At 40.4% G+C, this 26,806-nt stretch overlaps 1 protein-coding gene across 2 annotated transcripts in view; it reads left to right on the top strand.

Moving 5' to 3' along the window:
* PRKCA (protein kinase C alpha) overlaps window positions 1-26,806 on the top strand; it is a 318,854-nt gene that overhangs the window by 251,701 nt on the left and 40,347 nt on the right. For both annotated transcript variants that reach the window (XM_083148198.1, XM_083148199.1), the window contains 3 exons: window positions 6,248-6,404; window positions 7,929-8,063; window positions 9,043-9,136. In XM_083148198.1, coding sequence (XP_083004324.1) covers window positions 6,248-6,404; window positions 7,929-8,063; window positions 9,043-9,136 — 386 coding nt within the window. The remainder of the gene's footprint in view (window positions 1-6,247; window positions 6,405-7,928; window positions 8,064-9,042; window positions 9,137-26,806) is intronic.

Genomic DNA, 26,806 nt, shown 5'->3' with positions numbered 1-26,806 from the left:
CGTCATCGCTCATCGCCAGGGCATACATGCTGGGTGGCTTTGAGCTGAAAGCCACTCAAACCTGCTGTTTTGAGCGACTTTCAGCTCAAAATCGCGCAGTGTGTCTGGGCCTTTACTCTAAACCAGGGCTGGCCAAATCGGCCCTCGGGATCTACCAGCAGTTCATGTTTTTCAGACCACCTAGCTGGTGGACCGGTGTAGTCATTACTGCAGTAACTGTCACAATTCAAAACATGCTGCATTCATTCCTACTGACGCATTCTATAGATCCACAGGGGTCTGGAAAACATAAATTGTTGAAAAACATGAACTGTTGGTAGATCTCGGGAACTGGTTTGGCCACCCCGGCTGTAAATTGTTTCCAGAAAGTGCTAATGAAAGCATAATACTGAAGTTAACAGTGATTAGATATATATGTGATGCTCTGAGCTAGCGCTCCTGCATTAGCTGTTGCTGATGTAAATGGTGTCTTTATACAGAGAGTCACTTCCATGTAGCATAGGCAAGTTGGGCCCAAATAGATGGGGGAAGTGATTGTGAGGACCACTTCAATAATGTCTCATTAAATCGACTTTGACAGGGCAGGTCATTTCTGTGCTGCATCTTAATTGCTTTTAATTATAGTGCTATCATTTAAGCATAAAATTAATTGCTGTGAAATAAGAGCTGGAACCAGACGTCAGTCTTGAGAAGCATGCAACACGGCTGCTGTCATTAGTTAGGGGTTACATCACTTGATGGGTTTAAAATTTCTCGCTCGATTAGGCTTTTCCCTTATCTCCGATATCACCGCTTCTTCACTTGTAAAAGGGTTCACACCTCGTTGTCTCAAATCCTTAATGAAAGTGAAGTTTTAGTTTGGCTAGTTTGCAAAGTTGATGCCATATTTTTGAAAGTGGCTGCCAATTGCATTAAAGATATTTCTTTTGTCGTTGTGTAGTGCTGCACGCTTTTATGCATTGTAATGTTCGCATTGCTGTTTGGCCTCTTTTACCTCTAATCAGATGGAACAATACATTGTAGTGTTCATGGCTTAAGCTAATGATTGTTCCACTTTTGAGGGCCGTTTAAGAATTGAATGTTTAGTGCAGTTGCGCTAAATGGATATGTTCTTACAGTTTCCATTTTATACAATTATTTCTGGATTGTTCAGTTTAGAGGTAATCCATTGTCCGTGCCTCTCATAAAAACGTAATAATGGAAATGTCATTCTCATGAACACTATATAAAGAAACCTCCCAGTATACTTTACATTTTATTACAGCCTGCTGATAATCATGCTGGCAAACATGCATTAGCATGAAGTGTGAGCAACAGAGGACACATCTGTAGGTGTACACACAACCAGACAAGACAGTCTGCCCTGTTTGGTAGACAGAATGACACATCGGCAGTGAGCAGGAATGAATAGATTATTATACAATGGGCCCAGAAGAGAGATGCACCCTGACAAATACAAAAGCAGTAGCCCTACCTGCCCAGATGCCAGCTTTGCTTATTTCATGTTTGGCACTGTTTCACTAACTCCATGTATAATATCATTTTGTTTTGTACCGTAAAGCCAATCTCACTATTAGTTTTTACTTTATATAAGATACTAGTTACCAGCCTGTCAAATTAATAGAACAACATAACCTTTATGTCAGCACCAGCAGCACTCGAACGGAGCAAAACTTACATTGCTTAATTGACGCCATTTAGTGACTGCCATCGATAACAAAAAAAACTACTTGCATTCCCCCTGTACAGTTTAGGAGCAGTTTTAGCTTTTTGTTATGCAGTATATGATTGTAGAATATTTGTTTATTTAGTATTATTTTGTGTTGAGTCCTTATGTCCTTGGGCTGCACTTTAAGTTCCGTGCGATAATTGCAGACTTTTGGCAGGATTGTACGGTCTAGGAATGCCGATGAACATCCACAATGTGATAATTATTAACTACTGTGCACACTTTGTACTTGTAGTTTGTTACATGTTATAGTGTTGCATATATATTAACATGAATTTCCCAAGAGGCGCCAATAACCGTATTCATTCATTAGGTCGACAATGAAAAGGTCGCCCACTATTGATCGACAGTCAAATGGTTGACAGGCTTTAGGTCCACATGGTCAAAAGGTCGACAGGCGTTTGTTTTAAAAAATTAGTTGTTCATGCTTTACCATCGCCGATGTCGACAGACACCATAAAAACACAAAAAAGTAATATTAAACTTTCCCCACCTCAACATTTTTCACATGTTGACCTTTTGACTGTAGACCCTATGGCCCATATCCCCAATAACATAGTGGTATACTTGTTTTATGTTGATGTAGTCTCAAAGTCAACATCCAAATTAAACCTTTTCTTAATAAAAACTATCTGTATCATCAAGTGTTATCCAGTAATTACATTCCAGAGGGAACTGATGTGATGTTCTCTTCCCTTATCGCAATCCAGAAAGAAGTGTCGAGGTACTATGTTCACTTGTTAGATCCTATGAAACTCTCATACTAGAGCCACCAAATGGCCAAATAGCCTCTCAGTACACTTTATCTAGATGATTTTTATTGTAATATTATAAAGCTACTGTATACGTCCTTACTTGACACGCATTCCATGCAGTCCAAGCCACAATGGGGATAGAGGAGGTCTTCTTGCTGTTCTACAATTTCAGATTATGAGCTCTTGACATATATCGCTCCCAATACTCCACATAATTTCTAGCCCCCTATGTATCTTCACACCACCTTTGCATCAAAGAAATAGCCCCCTAAGTATGTACACACCATCTCGGACATCACAGAACTAGCCCCCTATGTGACCATCACGACCTCAGATGTCGCAGAACTATCACCCTATGTGACTACACACCATCTAGGACATCACAGAACTAGCACTCTTTGTGCCCACACACTAACTCTGACATCACAGAACTAGCCCCCCATGTGTCTGCACACCACCTCGGACATGACATGCTTTGCACCCTATGTACCTATCACAACCTCAGACATCACAGAACTTGCACCCTCTGTGCCTACACACCACCTCAGAACTCACAGAACTATCCCCTATGTGCCGGCAGACACACCACCTGGGATATCACAGAACTTGCACCCTCTGTGCTTGCACACCATCTCCGACCTCACAGAAATAGCACCCTATGTGCCTGCAAACCACTTGGGACATCACAGAAATCGCACCCTATGTGCCTGTAAACCACTTGGGACATCACAGAACTAGCACCCTATGTGTCTGCACACCACCTCGGACATGACATGCTTTGCACCCTATATGCCTATCACAACCTCAGACATCACAAAACTTGCACCCTCTGTGCCTACACACCACCTCAGAACTCACAGAACTATCCCCTATGTGCCGGCACACACACCACCTGGGATATCACAGAACTTGCACCCTCTGTGCTTGCACACCATCTCCAACATCACAGAAATCGTACCCTATGTGCCTGCAAAAACCACTTGGGACATCACAGAAATCGCACCCTATGTGCCTGCAAAAACCACTTGGGACATCACAGAATTAGCACCCTACTGTATGTGCTGGCACACCACCTGGGACATCACAAAACTCCAGAGTCGAAAAATTATTATACATTATCTGCTTATTTAACTTCACTTATTTTTGTAGATTTCCTGCGTTTCCTCAACCCAGTGAAAAAGTTATTTTTAGACATTTAATATAATTGTGTGCGGTTTAAGTTTAGCCACCATTAACCAGAATTCCTGCCCTGCTGCTGGGTCTGTAGTTATGCCTTTGTATACCCTACAGTTTACTACTATTTTACCAAATTGTCTTTATTTAATATTAATAGATGTCATTCCTGCTGATTCTACTGTACACAGTGAGCAGTATGATGCAGGTTTTGTGGATGTATTTGGACAGTTTATAACTATAACAGTTATTTTAAAATGTCACATTGCTGTTAGACAGAGTTTTTGTTTTTCCTTAGTAATGTACAGACTGTCACATGGAAGAGATCGGGATACTCTCATTCAGTACATTCCCCCACTGCACTGTGAAGAGCATAAAATTATCTCTGGAGATTTGCACCTATTTTATTATTTATTAACAGTTTTTTAGGTACTTGTGTAGTTTCATAGCGCCAGCATGGCCGTGCGTATGAGTCCCCTTGTGGGGCTCGCTGCGGTCGCCCACGCTATGGGCTTGGTGGCTCGCTACGCTATCTAAAATCAACTCCCTGCCAACGTGGATAGTAGGGGTATGAACTATCCAAGTTGGCATGGAGTTTATTTTAGAAAGTTTGGCGAGTGCAGAACCCGGAAGTAGCGCGCGGCCATGCTGGCGCCGTGAAACTACACAAGTACCGTTTCTTATATAGCGCATACATAATTCATGGCAATTTACAGAGTATAGTTTATATAGAGCAATCACATCAGTCCCTGCCCCAGTGGAGTTTACAATCTATATCCCCTACCACATGTACACCACACACAGACATACTAGGGTTAATTTTGTTGGAAGCCAATTGACCTACTGTACCAGTATATTTTTGGATTGTTGGAGGAAACCGGAGTACCCATATTAAACCCACGCAAGCACTGGAAGAGTATACAAACTCCACACAGTTAGGGCCATGGTGGGACTCAAACCCATGATATTTTCCCACGCAATCATGCAATGTGTTATTACCAAATCATGCAGGATAGTGCTAGAGACGTAATAAATGCCATTTTTTAACTACAGAACTTTGTTGAGATATTGGAGATCTGTAACATGATGTCTGGCTCAATAAGAATAATGTAACGTTGTGCTGTCATATTCACTGTTTACAGAGTTAGTATCAATGGCCCTTTCTCTACATGTCACACAAGCACACGTGTAGCCTAGGTGATGAGTGGAGTGTAATTTCTGAATGAAAGGGATATGCGCTCTCTCTATTGCTGGTATTATCGGCTTGCCCTTCATTATCCCTGTGCATAACAAAATATCCTGATTGCATTTTGTTTTATTTAAAATGTGTTTTATCTCATATTGGATGGCCTGGTCCAAATGGGATTCCTGCCCAGACATTTCTCTCTTCTTTTCGCAAACCAATCTATACTGTATTGGTTTCTGAACTGCATAAGTGTACAGCACCTTACTTATCTAATGATCTACCTTTTTTTTCTCTCATTTTTCCATCTTTTTGCTACATTTTTGGGACTGCTTTGCAAGTTCTGTATGTTTTTTTCACATTAGAGATTTGATTAGAGTGTGAAAAAGAGGTATACTTATGTGTGCTTTGTAACAATGAAGATAGGGAAGGACAATCCCGGGCCTTAAACGCAGGATTCCCAGGACACTGGGATTGAGTTGGTGGCAGTAGACAGAAGAAGGACTGCACACCATCCTTCTCCTGTCCCTCAGTGCTTATCTCTATCTTGATGCTGTGTAGGCTGGGCTTGCTGGGGGACAGGGGCCACGTGGCTGCAGCACAGTCCTCTGTTTAGACTTAAGCATTATGTGGCCAACTGTGACTGGCTGGGCAGCATGACATCACGTTGGGGGCAGCCAGGCAGCGCTGGGTACCTGCAGCAGATGGCTAAGATTTAATTTGCTGCTGTAGTTTAAGAAAAGTGCTTGCGCTGACTAATCCCCAAATCCTGCTTTCGAAGCTTCAATCCTGGTATTCAAATATAAGTACAGAGGTGTCAAAGATGAACACCTATGATAAAATAATAAAAAATAACATTATTTGACTGACCTTAATCACTGAAGTTATGACCAGTGAAAGATATCGATATTCAATTCAAGTGAATCTTGTGAAAAAAAAAAATTAGTTTTAGAAGAACAAGATTGCCTCTGAAGAGAGGATTCATCTTTGTAATGGGTGTGCAAAATTGGTTGCAATTATATTACAGTTGTAGTTTCTGTATATTATAATACAAATATCCATTTCGCAGGATGCATATGTACAGCATACTAACCTAACAATGACGAAGAATCTATGGCTGAAAAATTAATACTTGTGTTGTGCAATGAAGGAGGGTATATTATTAAGGCTAGTCCTACAGGTGTACAGTACTATGAAACCGCAAAGATAGACAATCATTACAGTATAAAGATATATTAAAGATCCACCGGAGCACTACACAGAGTATATATGGATCCTGGAATCACAACCGCCACTTTAAATGTACAGTTCTGTAATCTGAAACGAGACGATGTAAAATAAATGTTTTTTTTTTTTTTTAGTCACAAAGATTATGATCTACATTAACACTAAATGTTTTATTTCTAGTTCGTGAAGCCAAGAACTTGATCCCTATGGACCCCAATGGACTGTCAGACCCTTATGTGAAGCTCAAATTAATTCCTGATCCTAAGAATGAAAGCAAGCAGAAAACCAAAACCATCCGCTCCTCACTTAACCCTCATTGGAACGAGTCATTCACCTTGTATGTTCCATTCTTCATAAGACTGTTGGAACAAATTAACATCTGGTGTGGGATTTTACAGTGAAACCTAAGGGTCTCTTGATTGTGGGCTTCAGAGTTGGGCTTAGAAACTGTTTAGTAATTCTGCTGTTTAGAAACATCTGCCATGGGGTTGGAGATTAGGTTTCACTAATATCTTGTTGAGGGCTGCACATTGTTGTCCACTAGTTAACTTGAGCAGCATGGAAATCTAGTGGTGGACTGAGGTGTGGTCATAGCAAATGTTTATTGGTAGGCTGGAATCATTGTGTCTGAGGTATGCGCAGTTACACATCCAACTGAGTTTTAATACGAAGTGTGCTTTCAAAAATATTTCTCAGTTTTTAACTTGTGCACAGAGGTACACAATGCTGGCATCTCACATCCACCACTAATGTACATAAGCAGGAACATCGGACCTCTGAGAACCCTCTCCTATCCCAGACAGAGTGCCCCTCCTAAGATGCTGGGGCCTCTCCAGCTGCAAACAAATTTGCAGTGGCTGACTAGGCAATGCCTGTGTTTTTCTACCCACCCCTGTTACCTCCCCCCAAATCGTGACTACTTGTCACTCACTTTGCATATAAACCCTTGGTGTGTACGTTATCGCTATTAGTTCACTCTGCATTTACAGTGCATCTTTGGTCCATGTGAAGTGACAAAAAAACACTCCACTGCACCCGACATTGACAGTGCCCCCCCCCCCCCCCCCCTTGAGTTAGGCCCCTACTCTGCAAGATGGGAATATATATCGGAGAGTGACTTGCAGAGCTTTAACTGCACATTTTGACAGGCCCCCCCCCCCCCCCCCCCCCCCCCCACACACACACACACTTTTTTTTTAAGCAGGGACACAAGGCAATTCATGGCACCCAGTAAAAACATGCTACACCTAACACTTACTGAACACTTCTTAAAAATGGATCTCTACACCAATCCTGTTATACTATCATTTATGCACTTAGTTTAAGAGCTCTAGTTACATTATCCTTAGTTTTAAATCATACATTTCTTAGCAGTCATACCCATGACCTTAAGTCACATCCTCCTTTATTTAGCGCACAGATTTTATAATTCTTTTATACCCAGGATTCGAATCCATGACCGTCCATATTGCTGTCAGGTACTTACTGAATGGGAAGTCTGAGATCATTATGAAATGTGTGCCTTAAATAATGGAGTGCATATGAATCAGAAGGGAAGATGAGGGCATCCAGGTGATCATGGGGACTACATAGGAAGAGCAAATGAGATTGCTTTAAACAGAAAATTGACAGGTGCTAGAGAACTGTACCCTGTGCCACGGAAACATATGGCAGTTGATGGTAGAGGCATTTGTATGGTTGAAGAGATGGGAAACTGAGGATATAGTTAAAAAAACAGAAGTTAGGCAGCTAACAGTTGTATTGCATATAATGTCACCAAATTCTTTTTAGTATTTTCCATAGCTGTCAGCAGTGTAATGTTTTATCTTGTAACCTTGATTTCTCAATCTTTATGTCACAGCAAATTAAAACCTTCAGACAAAGATCGGCGGCTCTCCATAGAGATCTGGGACTGGGATCGAACCACTAGGAATGATTTTATGGGCTCCTTTTCATTTGGGGTTTCAGAACTCATGAAAATGCCAGCATGTGGGTGGTGAGTGTTTTTAAATGGGTTGCACTGTTTTATACCCTCCATTCCCACCATATTTATACGGGTGCGGGACGCGGTCCCAACAGTTGGTATCCCAAAAGTAATTTACCTGACGTCGGGATCACGACAGACGGTTGCCCGACGGCCACCGGCTAATCTCCCTGGTGGGGGTCCACGACCCCCGGAGAGGGAGAACAGAATAGGTTGCGAGCGTAGCAAGCCACCATGCCCACAGCGTGGAGAGCGCAGAGAGCCCACAAGGGGCTTTGTTGCGCTCACCATGCTGTCTGAGTCCGGGCAATCGGGATCCCGACGTTGGGCTAATGACTGTCGGGATCCCGACTGTCGGTACCCTATACCACACCCATTTATACAAGGATAGCACAATACATTAATCACACATACTCAGTCATGTTTATATCCATAGTGCCTTCCCCTCCCATCTAATCTGAAGCACCATTTTTTTGTTCCCTTTACATAGGGGTTAGAAAGACCCACTAGTACTTCGCACCCCAAGGGACAAATTCAGTTATTAAATTAACGGGTGTGAAAAAGGGTGGTAGCCTGTGGCTTTATCGCCTGAGGCAATTCAATTCAGTTCAGATAATTAAACGAGTTAATGGGCATTAACATACAGCATATCCGAAACGCTAATTTGTGTGTTAATTTCCGCAGCACTTTTTTTTAACCCCCTGGTTATGGGGGGGTTCCGAATCTGTTCAGACAAGTACAAAAAAATCCTGGTGAGTGCTGCCAGCGCGCTGCCATATCGGCAACATCGGAAGCCATATCTTACCGTGTGTACACACCATTAGTGTTCTTTTAAAACACAGAAATATTCAATAGTAACTAGTTAAATACCAACCAGCAAAGTTGTTTGTTTTATTGCTTTGATTATATTCTATGTTAGGTGTGGTAAATTGAACTTAATTTATTGACAATACACTTAGTGGTTTTCTAACACTTTTCTTTTTCATTTGAGGTACAAACTTCTGAATCAGGAGGAAGGAGAGTATTACAATGTGCCCATCCCAGAGGAAGATGATGAAAACCTGGAGCTTCGGCAGAAATTTGAGGTGAGATAACATACAACGGTTACAATCTCCATAAGTAATTATACAGTAGCACAATATATCTTGCATTTATACAATTTATTGACCTTGGGCTATAACTTTTTTTTTTTTTTACAGTGATCAGGTAAAAGTGAGTCCAATTAATTCCTGAGAAATTAATATCTAGCATTTGGACAAGATGCAAAACAAATAATTCAGAGTGTAGGGTTTATAGGAAATATGGTACTTGTGTAGTTTCACGGCGCCAGCTTACGCTGTGTTTGAAGCTATGCTAATAGCGTAGTCCAACGACTGCCAGTGGCAGCCTAAGCAAGTTATAAGCGTAGGCCAACATGTGCCTTACTTGTGTATTTTCACGGCGGCAGCGTAAGCTACGTTATCAGCGTAGCTTGGCGCCGTGGAACTACACAAGTAACTACCGTACTCTTGCCGGGAACTTCATCTCTGTCCCCGGCAAGCCTAGTCAGTGCCTCACTGACACCTCCGGTGCCAGCATGATCCCCTCTCTTTGGCGGAGAGGTGATCATGCTGGCACCGGCAGAGAGGCGCGCCATATGTTTGAGACGCGGGTGTTCCATGTGTCATACTACCAAATGGCTCCTTTTCAAATCCCCACTATCCACGGCATCCCGAAGCATGGCGAGTGTATGTGTTACGTGTCCTCCCGACGTTTTCATACCCCCACTATCCAAGTCAGTGTGGAGTTGATTTTATATAGTGTGGCGAGCGCAGCGAGCCACCGAGCCCGAAGCGTGGTGAGTGCAGCGAGCCCCGTGGTGCTGGGGACTACAATACAAAACCCGGAGGGAAGGGGGTAGGAGGAGGCGCCACAGAGTGGAGGGAGTCTGGCAGCGCTGAAGCTGCCTGAGTTCAGTGATTGAACTCAGCAGCGCTGCCCGGCTGTAAACAGTGGCAATCCCAAGATTTTTCTGGGCTTGCCAGACTGGGCACTGAGGCACAGGCCGGAAAATTCTCGGGATTGCCACTGAAGGGGTTAATGAATGATTTTGTCCCTGCATTAATTTGCATGCATGCAGGGATATTTGCGTGCGAGTGGGGCAAGTGTTTGTGCGGACAGCGCATATATGACATGCAAAGCTGCGAATTTCACAGCTTTGCGTGTCAACCAGTATCATCCCCATAAGCGTTATTTCTTACACATGTCTGTGCAATCCCATTTCATATTACAATGTAAGTATAAGTTCTTACGCATTTCACAGACTGCACTAGAAGGGTATTTGCTCTGAAAGTCCCATTTAATGTTGCACTATAACAGTGCTTTCCAGACTTTTTTGATTTCTAGTGCACTAAAGTATTTTTTTCTCACTGCACCCATCGTCCAAAAGTATCTTATTGATAACAGAAAAAGTTAATAATATTGATTAAATTGTGCTTATCTGTCATCCTTAGGTTGTTATGTGATAGTGGACAGGGTTGTGTTTCTGTTTGTCCATACATTTTATAATTGGCAGCCACTTTCACTGATTTTTTGCCTGCCATATTGACCATAAAGATTAGATTTGGTCCTGGTCCACCAGCCCGTGTCTTACTTGAAAGTGCCTTGGAACTAGGGCTGGCTCTACCATGAGGCAGCTGCCTAGGGGCTGCAGACTCTGGGGGCGCCAATGAGTCTGACTATTACAAATTGAAGGCTGACTCAGAGATGCATCCTTATAAATGAAATGCAAATGGTAGGTGTTGAACTTCTAAGACGCCAGCTCCACACTTTCACCTGAGGTTCTGGAAAGTCATTATTGGTATGTGGGTAACGGTGGGAACAGTAAGCTGCAGTTTTGCCTAGTTTGCGGAAAAACCTTGTACTGATCCTGTTTAAATCACCCAGTTTGGGAACATCTGCACTATAAGCTTTGCTTTATATGCAGTCATGTGTAATATGACACTTTGATCATCATTTATATACTGCAAACATCATTTCTCATGCAGTCCATTCTCATATTACAATATAATTTATTTTGCAATGCCATGTAATATTATACATTATACACATACTTTCTCATGAAGTTTGGGATATTGCTTGGTGGTGTGTAGTTAGCATTGCTATTTTACAGCAAAGCAAAGGCATACTGTAGGTTAGTTTCCAACCATTGATCTCTATGATGGTCACAGTGAGTGCAAAGGAGAATAAAGCTGTAGAACAGTTGTCTGAATCACATTTTAACAGTTCTCAGCTTGTGCTCCAGGACCGTATCCGGACGGCGGTTCGATCATGTTAAGGTCAACAATACCATGATTGACCATCTAGTTAGATGCTTAAACATGGTCAACGGTGTCTAGATAGACAGTGACAGGAGATGAATGCCTGTAAATGATCGACGGGTACGTGGTCCACAGTAGCAAGGTTTTTATTTTTTTTGGGTGCAGGTCCACTTTGTTCATACTCTACTATTCAATTGGACACAGAGTTAGATTATAATAGTGTGCCGAGCATAGCAATGCCATGCGAGGGGACACTGTGCACACACAGTATCCATGGGGAGCCCTGTGACATTCGGCACCAGAAAAACATGAAAAACTAATGTGAAACTTGCTACTGTTGACCACGTTCCCTTCAGTCATTCATAGGCGTCTCTCTCCCATCACTTTCTAACTAGACACGGTCGATACAGTTTAGGCATCTAACTAGACGCCTTCGACCACTAATGGTCGATCATGGTATTTTTAACCTTAACATGGTCGATCATATATCCCAGGACTGACCATAATCATAATAGACCTGTAACTGTGCAACAATACCATAGAGCTATGTCTGTATACCAATACCATAGAGCCATGTCTGTATACCAATACCATAGAACCATGAGTGTATACCTACAGTATACCATAGAACCATGACTTTATACCAATATCCTAAACCTCATACTGAACAGTACTACCCAGGGCTGCCATCATACATTTAGTACGTTTTTAGATGTACAGTATGAACGCTCTCATACAACTCTAAATAGTCTGTAGTTAAACTTACAAATCCTCACTGAGCTTTGCTAACATGCTCAAGTTGAGATTTGATCACCCATTCTTGCATACCCCTGTCCTAGCCATGCACACTGCATAAGCACAATACACTCCACATTACATCGGCCCAATAATGTGTAATAGATTAATATAGTGTTATGTATAGTTCAAATGCTGTTAGTACAGTAGGCAGAAACATACTTCTTATGAAGGACCTTTGTCTTGGGAGGCAGTGTTTTGATTGACAAGTCAAGTTGGTTAAAGAAGTGTTTCCCTGTTTTGATCTTCAAAGACTCCTTTCAGTCCAGATGTTAAGGGGTTGGCCAGATTAACATTGGGGCAGATAAAGCTGCAGCTCCAGGTCTCCACAAAAAATAGACCCATTATCATGACAACATGATGATCACCAGTTGGCCATAAATAAGTATTCAAATTGCATATCTATTTTTCACACAACATTATGCAATTTTTGTACTTTTAGAATGAATGAGACATTGGGGGCTTACAGTGTATGGGTTCTACATGGCATTGGCCTCACCTTCTCTACTTCTCATAGTAGGACCTTGAATATTATCAGCTCCAGGACCATGAGACCCTTTATCTGGCCCTGGTGAAGGTTTTATATGATTGGATAACCTTAACAGATGGTTAACTCAAATGACTGAGGTAAAGATTAAACCACCAGGATGATAGACAAGAGGCAGCGGTAATCTCACCGGATGCTGCTGAAGCTTTGGGGGTGCCTATGGGAAGCAATGGATTGGATAGGAATAGGGCCTGTATTTATTAGCTGGATAAAATTGTTGTTTGAGACCCCTGTGGCAAGGGTCTCGGTCAACAATTATATATCATCCATTTTTGAAGTAGAAAGGGGTACACGGCAGGGTGTCCCAATGTCCCCGGGACTGTTCGCCATAGCCATAGAGCCCCTGGCATGCCTAATAAGGAAAATCACAGTGATTAAAGGACTAGGAGCAGGAGCATGGGAGGATAGCATAGCATTATATGCAGACGATATTCTGCTATTTATACATAATACGTGGAGGCCTTGCTAGGGGTAATGGAGGTGGTAGAAGGTTTTGGGAGATATTCGGGCCTCAGAATTAACTGGGGCAAGTCCTGTATTCTTCCGTTGAGAGGACCCTGTCCCCCTTTTGAATGCAGCCCCCTCTCGATTGAGATGGGTGGAGGGGGTTTCAATATCTGGGTGTCAAGGGATATCTCAAGATTTGTACCTCTTAATCTGACTCAACAAATAGACTATATAAAATCTAAAATAGCTACATGGGGTAGACGACTCCCGTTAACAATGACTGGTCGAGTTAACTTGGTTAAAATGATCATCCTCCCTAAAATACTTTGCATACTGTATTATAACACTCACCAGTATACATTCCCCGGAGTTAATTCTGGGTAATAGAGAGTTTAATCTCATCTCTAATCTGGAGTAATAAAAGGGTTAGGCTGAGATTAGATATCCTAACTAGACGGAAGGATGAAGGTGCGCTTGCACTACCAGACTTCTGGTTGTATTACCTAGCGGCGCAACTGGCTCATGTAAAAACCTGTATACAAATGGGAAATGAGAATGGTCTCCTCCATGAAATAGTCGGCCATATATACCCATTCCATACACCACTTCAGATGGTATTAAGTGACAATGTACGGCATAAGAGAGCTTTGGCAGATATTCGGAGGGCTACGAACCAGGTCAAGTTCCAGCAAGTTCAACTGTACATAGTACATAGAATATATATGACATCAGAGCGTTTGTACAGGTTTGGAGGTAGAGCGAACATAAATTGTCCTAAAAGCATTACGGGCATAGGAACATTTTGGTATTTGATATGGGCGTGCCCAAAGGTGTCGACATTTTGGTCTGCAGTGATCAAGGAACTGGTGGCTAGGGGCATTCCCAGAGGTTGCTGTTCACCTCTAGCATGTGTCTTGTCTGTGGTGAAAAATATATCTATTGAAAAAAAACAGATATAGAAACATGGAAAGCCCCTGTTGTTGCAACTATCGAACATGAAAAATATGTTCATCTAACTAGAGGTACACAGGGGCAAACGCAGGATTTTCAGAAGGGGGTTTCCGGAGCAAAGCACGGAGATGGACACTTAGGTGACTCAGTATATGCCGGGTAAGTTAAAGTATTATAGATAGACCAAATGTATATAAATAATAATAATAAATATAATATATATATATATATATATATATATATATATATACAAACACACACACACACACGTGTATATATATATATATGTGTGTGTGTTTGTGTGTGTATATATACCCTTGAAGAAGTCTCCTAGACGAAACGCGTTGGGTAGTGCCTGCTGACTCCTCCATTGAGATAAGTTATCCACTTTTTAGACTTTTTAGAGCATATATATAATATATATATATTTTTTAGAGTATATATTTCCCTCCTCCCATTTTTTAGCGATATCACCTGTAGGCCTTTTTAGTAACATTACCGCATTTTTTACTACTGTTTTTTCTATATATATTGTATTATTGTCTGTTCTCCCCTTTTTTAGTGCTATTGTGCACTTTTTTGTATAAAATAAAACTTTTTTATTATAAAGAGTTTCTCGTGTAGTACATAGGTATTGATTGTCGCTGTTTCCTCTATTCCAACCATTTGTAAATCCTTTTCGTGACACCCCTTACCAAGGTGTCCATATTTAGAGGTTAGCTGACATCCCCTTGTTTTTTAATAAGGGTTACCAGTGTTTACTAACTGCATATCAGAGCATTTGGACACACAAGTGGCGCCATACATCTTTTTCTTCCCCATATATATATATATATATATATATATATATATATATAAAATGGAGAAGGCCTGGCACTCCCGCAGCTGGGTCCGAATACCCCGGTGCCTTCCAGGACAGGTAGGTAGAGGAATGGAAGAGGCGGCACTCAAATGGGATTTTTCAAAAGTGTATTGTATACAATACACTTTTGAAAAATCCCATTTGAGTGCCGCCTCTTCCATTCCTCTATATATATATACATACAGGGGCGTCAACAGCAGTGTAGACCCCTGGGCATAGCAATGTATTGGGGCCCCTACCGATCCTCCAGCGGTAGGGGAAGCTTTGATGTCCCACAGGTGGTAGGGGGTATTATATCAACCGCTCAGCATGTAGAGCCTGGATCAGTAATTTCCACAAATTACCCCTTTACTGCACAGATGGAGGGAGATGGTGTGGGAGAAGGGGGCATTAGGTTAAATGAAGGGGCCCTGATACATAACTTCCAGGGTGGTAGAGGATGTTTAATATGCAGAGGAGGGGTGTATAGTGGAGTGGGCTTATTATTCATAATTTTCTGGTGGGAAGGACAGCTTGCTTGACTGCAGATATCTCCAGTTCCCGGAAATAGATTTCTTCGATTTTAATGGAATTAAAAACTATAGAATCCCACCTACCAAATGGAATTGGGGACTAGGGGGTCAGAGTTCAAGAGGCAGAGCAATCTGCCAACGAGAATATAAAACTACATACCAGTTGTGTGGAGCTGGAGCAGTAACCAGCTGCTGGAAGGCTGATATCTCTGGTTCTGGGAACAGTAAAGACAAGCTACTAGTGTCCATCAAAGGGGGAGAGTCCCAGAAAAACTCTAAGTCCGACAGAGCCTGAAATATCTGACTGGGAAGAGCAATTAACAGTCTTGGATGGGGACCACTGTTTTGAAGTCAGATATCTCCGGTTCCCAATGGCTGATTTTTTAAATTCTTGTACCCATGGAAAGAGGGGGCCCTCAGCTATCAGCCTAGGGCCCTTAGACTGCTGGGGGGTTTCTGGGTACTCAGAAACCCCCCCTGCGTGCGCCACTGGTACAGATATGAAATTTTACAAAACCTGGAGTAATTGAGGCAACCTATCAGGGCTTTAAGAGGCGGGGAGATATCCAGGGGGGTGAAAAGTAGATCATGTAGTACGATTAAGGATGGGATAACCCAAAGAATCGAGACAAAGAAGATAAATGAAATTGGGTAAAGAATGCTAACCTAACAGGGGTAGGGTACAGGTGTGGGGGGGTTATTGTATGTATGCGGCTTATCTTTTTTTCATTTCGGTTTTATATATTGAGTTATAAATATGGATTGAAGAAGAGAGGGACATGTGGTTAGCTCCGTACCCTGCAAATAAGAGTATATGTAAAAATATTAAGATAATTCAATTGTTTAAAAGTATTACCACTATCAGAATATCACTGACAGCACAAAAGATAAATCAATTGATCTGTCGAGTCACAATAGAGTATTAACAAAAATAGAAATATATAGATAAGAGGGGATAGATAAGAAATTAAAGATTTCACGTCACTAAATAGTATTAAGGATAAAAATGAAGATCAATATAGTTGAATTGATAAAAGCACTATCACTACAAAAATATCACTGAGAGCATAGAAGATAAATCGAATGACTTGTTGAGTTACAAAAGAGCACCAGTAAATATAGAATTAAGGAGATAAGAGATGACCGATAAGAAATGTGTAGTTTTGGGGTAGGGTTGAAGATTAATAAATAATGTATAATTAAATAGATATGATGGGAAATTGGAGCACACCACAGGCCCCAAAAGTAAAGAAAAAAAGAAACAATTAACCATGTATTTTATGATAACAAAAATGAAGTCGTACTGTTAAGTGTATTTGAAAAATGTAAAAATAAAGGAATATAAAAAATTAAACCACCTTTGTTCAAGTATGGCTAATCTTAAAACAAGTACATCATAGGGGCTTTGAGAAACGACTATGGGAAACACTGGGATAAAGGATTTGAGAGAGTTGAAGAATGGTTTTTAAAAGCGGTGCAGAAAATCAATACAATTCTGATCATTAAACATGTCAGTGGAAAATTTCATATTTTGTTTCTGCATTCTGGGCTTAGAGTGAAGGGTGTATATGGCTTTCAGTTATTCTTTGGTACTGTATAATTACTGCAACATGCAGAAGTGCTGAGATATAATTGTAGTTCGACATTGCTCCTCATCTCTGCTATCGTCCACAGTAGTGATTTTGTAATTTAGATTTGTGCTGTTCAGATTTGTCGGTATGGGTAGTTACTTTACAATTCCATAAGTGGGAGAGACTGTTCAGGGAGTTAGCATAGTGAATATGATCTGCACAGCTCATACCAAATGCTAAAACTCCACGGTGCTTTTCAGTAGTTGAAAATAGTGTAACCAAGAGTATAGCATATACTACTATTAGTATGGGTACACTCATAATGTACCGGTGTAATTAGGTTTTCAAAACAGCCAGTTGTCATTTCATGTAGTGATCCCTGAAAGTTATTTATTTATTTTTTTATGTAGTTTTGACATCCCTATCAGAAAAGCCAGAATGCACTCACATGACCACTAGATGGTGTCCAACCATCCCCAGGTCTTCTTTAATAGTTACAAACTGGAAACACTGTATTATTGTTTATATATTGGGACTAAATCAATACATCTCTTTTGCACTTTTAAAACCTCTTCCGCATATGATGAGTCCCACTCCTAATCCACATGTATAATAAAACTGCTTAGTAGGGCGCAATGCTGATCTTTTGAAAAGTCTGAAAGGAAATTTTGAAACTAATGCCTGGTACACACCAGGACGACTAGGGCCCGATCCCATCAATCTAGATCCAATTCCGACCAATTGGATGTAGATTGTGTGGTGATTGGGCCCTTTTCTGTCCTGGTGTGGACCGATACCGATCCGATGCGCGGTCCCGCAGGTCGGTCGGTCGTCATTCAGATCCTACCTGCAGCAGGTAGGATCTGAAGAATGACCATACAGCCGGGTGCGGGTTGCCATCGGATCGGACCCGCTCACGGTGCACATCGTAAGCGGGTCGTGCCCCCCCGCATCATCGTGAGTGGGTCTGAAGAAACACTGACGACCCGCTCACAATGTGCATTGTGAGCGGGTCGTCGTGGTGTGTACCCCACAAAAAGGTGGCCATACATCAGAAAGACCTGCTTACAATCATGAATGTGTCCAACTTTCCCTTCAACTCCCCGGCAGTTCTTGGTGGTGTTTGGACACACAATGTTCTCACAATCCGTCATACAATCCATCATACAATACAGCTGCTGGATGATTGTATGATTGAAGCTTCATTTAAATAGGGGTCTGGCTACTAGGATGAAAAAATGATAGGAGCACCAAAAATCCTGTTTTGTTATTAATTTTTTTAATTTACAGGTTGCCAGCAACTATCAATCTGCCCATATCTGCTGTGCTACTCCATTATTAAATAGCCCTAATGCAGCAATCCTCTGAAAACTTTTTTCAGTGTAGTGACAGAACTGAGCAAAAGGATGTCCACCTCAGCTGCCCACCCGTCTGCCACTTGGAAACTTTTGCGGCTCCCAGCGTCTTCACTGCCACAGGCCACCCAGAAGCTGCACCTCTCTTCTCTGCTAGTCAGGGAGGGAGTGTCAAAAGACCTAGGTTGTATGAGCCATCTAATGACAGATTGCATATGCTTAAAAGCACATCCAATCTGCTCCCAATACCAACTGATCTGATGTGCAAGAAATCAGATCAGAGGTCCAATCCTCCAACCATCTGGGGCTGGCATTGCACAATTGTGTGCACATGATATGCACACAATCTGCATACAATCCCTTCAGATTGTATGATTGGGTGCAATGTCTTTCAGGTGTATGGGGGCCTTATGATTGAGCCTAATTGGAACTGTTTATTTAATCTTACTTTAGTTAATGGCACCCAGAACTAAAGTTTTAGTCCTTTTAACCCAGGGCTGGGCAACACCGGTCCTCCAGATGTTAATGAACTACACATCCCAGGATGCCTTGCATCAGTTTCAGCATGGCCACATAGCAAAACTAATGCAAAGCATCCTGGGATGTGTAGTTCATTAACATCTGGAGGGCCGGTGTTGCCCAGCCCTGTTTTAACCTATGCCCAGCTACCTGTTGGCAGACCAGTGACCAAGCTTTTTAATTAGCTATCAATATTTTTCTGTTTCAGGTGTGTAAACAAACCATAAATTAAGTGTTTCTACACTACAGTTCAAGTGTTTGAGTAAAAGTAATTTCCACATTGATTAATTCTTGTTTTATATCACAAATATCTTTAAAAACAACTTATGTACTTGTTATTGAGGACCATCGTTTATTGTTCTTCTTTATCTGTTCTGTTTTGTTCCTTTATGTCAAGGGGTTTGCTTGAGAACACATTATAACCATTGTTTGTCAATAACTAACAATGCAGTTTTTCTGTCTTCCAGGGCTGTCCTATAAAAAAAATATATCTACTTTCTAAAGGTAGCCCCTTTCTCCTTGGCTATTTCTTCACACCCCATGCACCATACCTCACAAAGTGTTTTGTCCTTGTGGTACTTTTCACTCTTTTTTTTTTTTCAATGTGAACGAAGGTTCATTGTGACAAAATTAAGTATGCACCGTGGCTTCTACCATTAAGGGAAATATAACCTATATGCTTTATTATAGTGGATACTAAAAAGACAGTTCACATCCTGTAAACAGACATGTTTAAATAGTTCTTAGGAAACACTTGGTGTGTCATCAACACTCAGTGGCCACAAAGCATTGCTGGGTTAAAATAAGATGGATGTGTTAACTTTGTTTCATATTTAGGGGGGTATTAGAACTGGGCCGAGATTTCCTCCAGATGGAAATCTCGGCCATCAGTATTCAATCCTGTCCAGAAATTGCAGGGATTCATCTGCTTCAAATACACCTCCTTAAGAAGGCAAATCTGCATTGTCGGAAATGGCTTCTGGATTGTCAAATCCGTTTTTGACTATCGGCAGCTGTTGTCGGCGATGCATGGACTTCTCGACCATTGGAATCTATTCCAACAGTTAGAAGTTTGAATCCCACATTGAACAATGTCAAGTTGGACCTGTTTTTGGCAGAAATATTGGTCGGGATTGAATACCCCCCATAAAGGTTTATTTGACATCAGTAGTTTCTTCCTACAGTACACATCTATGTGAAAGTAGCCTTGCTATCTGTTTAACAGGAGCCTCACTACTACAGTGCTATTGGGGAACCTGCGCCTTCCACTCTTTAGCTTCTACCAACCTCTCTCTCCCTTCACATTTTACAGAGAGCCCTGTACTCTCCACCACAGTCACACAAATGGACACATCACTAGGTGCCAAAACTTGCTTCACAATATACCAGATTTGTAAGGGGGGACTCCTTGCGTGTGCCAGATGCACAAGCCCCCCAAAAAAGGATTAAACTTGAAAGAAGGGAGCATAGCTGTGTGTTACACTCCTGTTTTCATCACACTAAGGGCATGTCCAGCAGATGCTGGGTTGCTCCCAGGCACTCCCCTAAACTGCAAGGTGTCTATTGGACCACTGCTTGGTGACTGCACTCCCCTGGGACACCAGTTTGTGAATAGGAAGATGGGACAGTCCCCAAAAAGCTGTTGATAGTTATGCCAGCACTTCCTGAAATAATCTGTACTGTTCTAGGAATCTGATTGATTACACATGGATGAGCTTTAGACTAATTATGATAACATGCTCTGATCCTAGACACAAATTGACTACAATATTTCTCTGAACATGTCTGTCTACAGATAGATATAAGTATGTGTGGGACATTGTCACACCCTAAAAGCAAAAGCTTTTTACTGACTAAAGCAGTGGTCAGGGAACTCTGTCCTCATAACCCCATGCAGGGCATGTTTTGCAGGTCTCCTCACAGAATCACAAGTGAAATAATTAACTCCAGCCGCGGACCTTATAATATGTGTCTGTGCGTAATTAGTACATTTGTGCACCTGCTGGGTTACCAGCAAAACATGCCCTGTGTGGGGTAATGAGGACCGAGTTCCCTGACCACTGGACTAAAGCAACACTTCTGGTGGTTTAGAGATCTTCAGTAAACTAGGTATGGTTTATATAGCAAAATGTTGCTTAATTAAATATAATTTACAGTAATACGCAAATGGCATATATGAACACCTTATCCAATCCTAGGCAAAGTATACAAGTAAATGAAGACATAATAAAGTGAACCATTTTTATTCTTTCTTCTTGCATTGTGGGCCTTATTCTAATTCACTCTTTCGGAAAAAATCCTTCTTAGATAGACAAAACCATGTGCACTGCAGGGGGCAGATGTAAAATGTGCAGAGAGAATTAGATTTGGGTGAGTTATTTTGTTTCTGTGCAGGGGAAATACTGACTGCTTTATTTTTACACTGCAATATAGATTTCACTTTGAAGTAAAACCCCACCCAAATCTAATTCTCTCTGCACAAGTAGCATCTGCCCCACCTGCAGTGCAAATGGTTTTGTCCATCTAAGAAGGATTTTGTCAGAAAAAGTGAACTAGAATAAGGCCCTTAATTCCTATACCAATCTGAGTGTGTTTTATAGGTGCAAATATTGGTGTAAATGTAAGAAATTATTATTAGTATTTTTTTATAAATTTCAAGTTGCATGTTTCCTTAGGTGTGTCCTTAAAAACACCAGGCATTTCAACTTTGTATAGTATATTGTTAAAAAATTTTTTTTTTTCAATTGACACACCCAAATTATGTATCTTGCCTGATACATGAAAATGGCATATATACTCTTTCATGTACAGTATATTATCCTGAAGTGTGGAGTATATATGGTCTTCAGTGCAGCATGCTATACAGTGCACATTATTGTACCACCAGCTACATGATGATTTAGACATATGTAGTGTCTGATCCTAAGAATTCTGAGATTTGGAAGTACAGTAACAGGATCTCTGCATGTTCTGTCTTGCAAAATGTGATTTTGCATGTATATTATCTCATTATCTGTTAGTTGCTATATTCTTCTGACTGATTATGGTGAATTTATAATCACACTTTTAAACAACATATTGTTTTATAAATGCGTTGTATGATCACGAATTAGCGCCTCTGGTGGAACTTAATGATATTGCAGTAGGTGTAGTATAGATTCAGTCAGCATGAAATATACTGTATGTGTGATGTCATTCAGGAAATTCATCTCTAAGGGCCTGATTCTGGTTCACTCGTAAAAGCAAATTCTCTCGCTAATAGACAAAACCATGTGCACTGCAGGTTGGGCAGATGTAACATGTGCAGAAAGAGTTAAATTTGGGTGTTATTTTGTTTCTGTGCAGAGTAAATACTGGGTGCTTTATATTTACACTGTAATATAGAAATTAGCTTGAAGTAAAAACTCCACCCAAATGCTCTCTGCACAAGTTACATCTGCCCCACCTGCAGTGCACATGGTTTTGTTCATTAAGGTGTGTACACACTTGTACAATTTGACTATATTACAATTTAGACTATCTGCATACAATATATACAATTTAGACTATCTGCATACAATATATACAATTTAGACTATCTGCATACAATTTAGACTATATAGTACTTATCTGCACTATATAGTCTATGCAGCCAAGACTTTCTGGCTGCGATACGGGAGCGCGCATCGAGATCGCATCTGGATCACAAGGGATAAAACCCATACAATCTGCATGAGATCCAGATGAGATTTTGACTACTATATAGTCAAAATATCATCTGGATCTCATGCAGATTGTACAAGTGTGTACATAGCATGAGAGAGAGAACTTGCTTTTGCGAGTTAACCAGAATCAGGCCCTAAGATTCTTGTATGAGAAGCAACAGATTTTAACTTTGCTAATTACAAGTTTTACTGATGAAATAATTAATATTTTGTTCATTTTAAATCAAAAACATATCTTATTGTTTTGTATAGTATCCCGTAACCATTTTGTATTTCAATATATCTGTCTATCTATAGATCTCTGTGTGTGTGTGTGTGTGTGTGTGTGTGTGTGTGTGTGTGTGTTGAAACTTCATGTTTTGTACTGTACAACAAAGTCTACCTCTGTGTCTTGCCCCTCCTTAACACAGATCATGTTGTTCAGTGCCTGGCTGCTTCCTATCAGGCATAGCCACCACTTCCGATTAGGTGGTGTTTCAGGGAATGCATTCTAGGTTACCCAAATAATTTTTTATCCTTTGAGTTAAATATCATGAAATAGTAGCTATTCATACATGTTTCCGGAGTGCACCAGATTATATCAAGGTACATACAGTATTATTGTAATATGTTGAACGTGGAATGATCGCACAAGCCAATGAAACTACACATTTTTTTAATTCCTTAAAAATGTGTATAGACATCCATGAATCAGGCCTGGAGGATGCACAGAGATAAAGAACCACACGGTTATGTGCATTATATTACAGTACTATTACAATCATCTGTCAATTATAGAGACTTTTAAAGAAACCAAAGAATAAAAGAAAACTCATATTTAAGACCTTACAATTCTCAATTTATATATATTTCTGGTTATTTTAAAAGTCTTTTAAAAGCACATGACCCCATAGTAACTAACTTTGCAAAGTGCATAGTCCAGTCTCCATTGGACTGAGATATGCCATGCATTGCAGTGGTCAGTGTCTGTAACTGCACAGCTATTGTTGGTTCTCTAGTACCCCACGAGGAGGACACCCTTGCTAGCACTGTATTCATCTGTGTATTTTCCTAGCAACCCCCAGAGTGTGAGAAATGGCACATTACATGTTGTTGTGGAAATGTGTTCCTGCAAGTACAGTAATAGTACTGTCTGATCATTGTGTATGCTGGGGATACTGTATACTCTACATGACCTTTACACAGTTTTCTTACAGCTGTTTGACATTTGCAGTCTGATCTGAACATGATGGGCATGCAGTTATTGCTAATGCTCACTGTATACTGTACATATAACTGGTCTGCTCTTCCCTAGGCTGCCCCACCTCTCTAAACCAGGTTGGTTATTTTATATTTTCACCTCGGCAGCATCATTTTTTATTACTGGTTTCCAGGAGAAAGTCATTTGTCTGGATTTGTCCCAACTCTTAAATTCATCTCAATGTATACTTTCTTTTTTACTGAACTAATGGATTTGACTATACAAACCAGCACTTTATAAAGGAACTTACCAGTATATAACTTTTTAATGAATATTCTTTCCAGCTAGCTTCTCTGGTATTAGCTGGCCATGTAAAAATGAGGGAAGCTTCCAGCAAGACTCTCACTGTTAGACAGCAAGAAGTGTGACAGGCCCCTATACAGCCATACATAAGGATGACTGACTAACCCTCTGAGTGCCAACATCTCTGTGAGAGAAGCGCAAAATATCTGCTAAAAATGCCAGCGTCGCTCACTTTGTTATATACATTCAAATAAAAAATGTGTAAAAAGAGATTCATTCCTATATAAGGTAAACATTACAGATCAGTATGATGAATAAAAGTGTTTGACTTGGCACTCAAAGGGTTAATGATGGATTACCGTTACGCACTTTCCACATTTCTGTTCTACGGTAAGTTTCGCTGTATAGGCAATGTATTGGGAAGCTGCAGTTCATCTGTAAGACATGAGTTTAGTGCTGATTTCAAAGTTTTCTCCCTATGGTTGCAGGGCAAAAGCCGAGCCCAAGATAAGGTGCGTCCGTACTGATGGAAGTAAGATGGTTTGCATGCCTTCCAAATAACACCTTTGCTGCGTGTTAGCAGGCAGTTTGCTGTGCTGTAACTTCCCCCTTTGCTGTTTCCCAGTCTTAGGCATGGCATGTGCCACCTATTGATATCATGCATACAGTAACATCCTCATTAGCTATGCATTGATGGAAGATGGGGGTTCTTTTTTCATTAAAGTCAAGAAAATAATAGGAAACTACACCAACAAGACCACCATGTTTAATTTGTATCTTCTTATGTCACCAACTTTATCCCACGTCATATTTCATTAGATATAGATATGTATGGCAACGGTTCACATGCAGTTGCGTTTTCCAACATGTACCCCATTTTCCATTTGCTTCCTTTAGTTTGTTAACTATGTTTGTACTAGATACTGTAGATGCCTTAAATATTCTAAGTACTAACTACCAAGTTACAGTCTAGGTTTAAAAATGTCAGTTAGGGTGGAATGACTGCTGCGTTATCACCTATTACTTTATCATTTAGGCTTAAAAAATCTGTCCCTCTGACTTGGAAATCAGCTGCAACGTAGAATGTATTTAGAAATCTGATATACTTTAAAGACCATTCTTCATAAATATTACACATTTAAGGCCAATACACGCTAGCCGATTTTGAGCTCAAAGTATCCCACTTTTCCTGCTTTGAGCTCAAAATCGCCTAGTGTGTTTTGGCGGGCGATGCACGCTCCCGCTTCATAGCCAGCCGCTGCTAGTTGATTTTAATTTATAATTTTAAACAGAAAATGAATGCGCATTCTCTATAGAGGATTCAGATACATTATTTAAAACCAATAAGATGGTAATGTTTTCAGTAGTTGGGAATCCAAAGGCTTGCCAGTTTGTGAATGAATAGTCTCTAACATAGAGAATGCTCTTATTTGAAGTTAGTTGGTTTCTTTGATGACTATGATTCCAGGATGTGGGATATATGCTGGAAACCTGATGTACTTTTGGGCAAGGTTTCTAGAGAAAACACTTATGGGTAAATGTTTTTTCTTTTTTTTTTTTTTTGAGTTGAGGGTGCCTGCTTTGGTTTTACTTATATGGAAGAATTGAGTTCCCTATTGTGTTTTGTGTTATCCACTGGTTTTTATTCGGTAAGAGAAAATAGTGGAAACCGAGCGCAAATTCACTGGTTTGGCCAACCTGGCCAACAAAAGTTATTATTTTACTCTGTTTTTACAACGCATTGACCAGTATAGACTATATGTATGTGAATTGAAAATAAAAGGAGTTTACATATTTACTGTGGTTTGGTTCAGAAGCGCTGTTTTATGTTGTGTTTTACAGTATTTTGTGTTTTATTTGGTAAAGTATCTTTCAGTAAAAATGTAATGTATCACTATTCCACCAGGTGGCAGCAGAAAGATATCATGTTACAATTCATTAAAATGCTTCTATTATACAGCTTCCAAAAAAGGAAACTTTAATTCCAATAAAATAGCCATTTTTAATCTACATTAGTAATACAAGCACGTTTCAGTAATCACATTTTACATACCATTCGACAGACCAGTAATCTCAGTATGATCTGTTATTGCTTTTCTAGTGTCAACTACCAGGGTCATTCTGGTTCCCAAAAGTATGAAAATAATGTCTCTTACACAATTTTGTTGCATTATAGTATTTGGTGTATTCTAACACAGAAGGGGGGGGGGGGTTGGGTGTTGTTTATAGGGTCAGAGTTTATAATGGTGACTATGTTTTGTTCGGGATTTTTATCTTACACTCTTAGAGCAAAAGCAATTTAGTTGTGCGATTAAAAAGAGTAATTAATGACTCTAAGACAGTGCCACATACTTCTCATCAGTTAAGTAATACTAACACACACACACACACACAAAACACATACACACAAAATATAAACACAGCCATGATCTGTTTACCGATGGTGGGCAAAGTAAAGGGAAAATCAGACCTAAAACAGAGAGCTAGAATACAGGTATATGTAAAATTGTTGTTATAACTTTGATCAAGAGAGATATTAATGACTTTGTGTCATGATCATCATAGTTTACAGTATTACATTATGCTTATGAATATGCTTGTCTGCTAATGCAGTAGGAGGGAATGTTATTTATATAATGAAGAAGTACGGTTATTACTTTGCCTCAATTTACAAGCTTGTATTTCCCAAGGGCATGATTTAGCATTAAGT

Source organism: Crinia signifera, chromosome 6, assembly GCF_055691185.1.
Source record: "Crinia signifera chromosome 6, ASM5569118v1, whole genome shotgun sequence".
In the NCBI taxonomy this organism is placed as follows: Eukaryota; Metazoa; Chordata; class Amphibia; order Anura; family Myobatrachidae; genus Crinia; species Crinia signifera.
The sequence above is the reverse complement of the archived record's forward strand: the minus strand, read 5'-3'. Positions and strand labels throughout refer to the sequence as shown.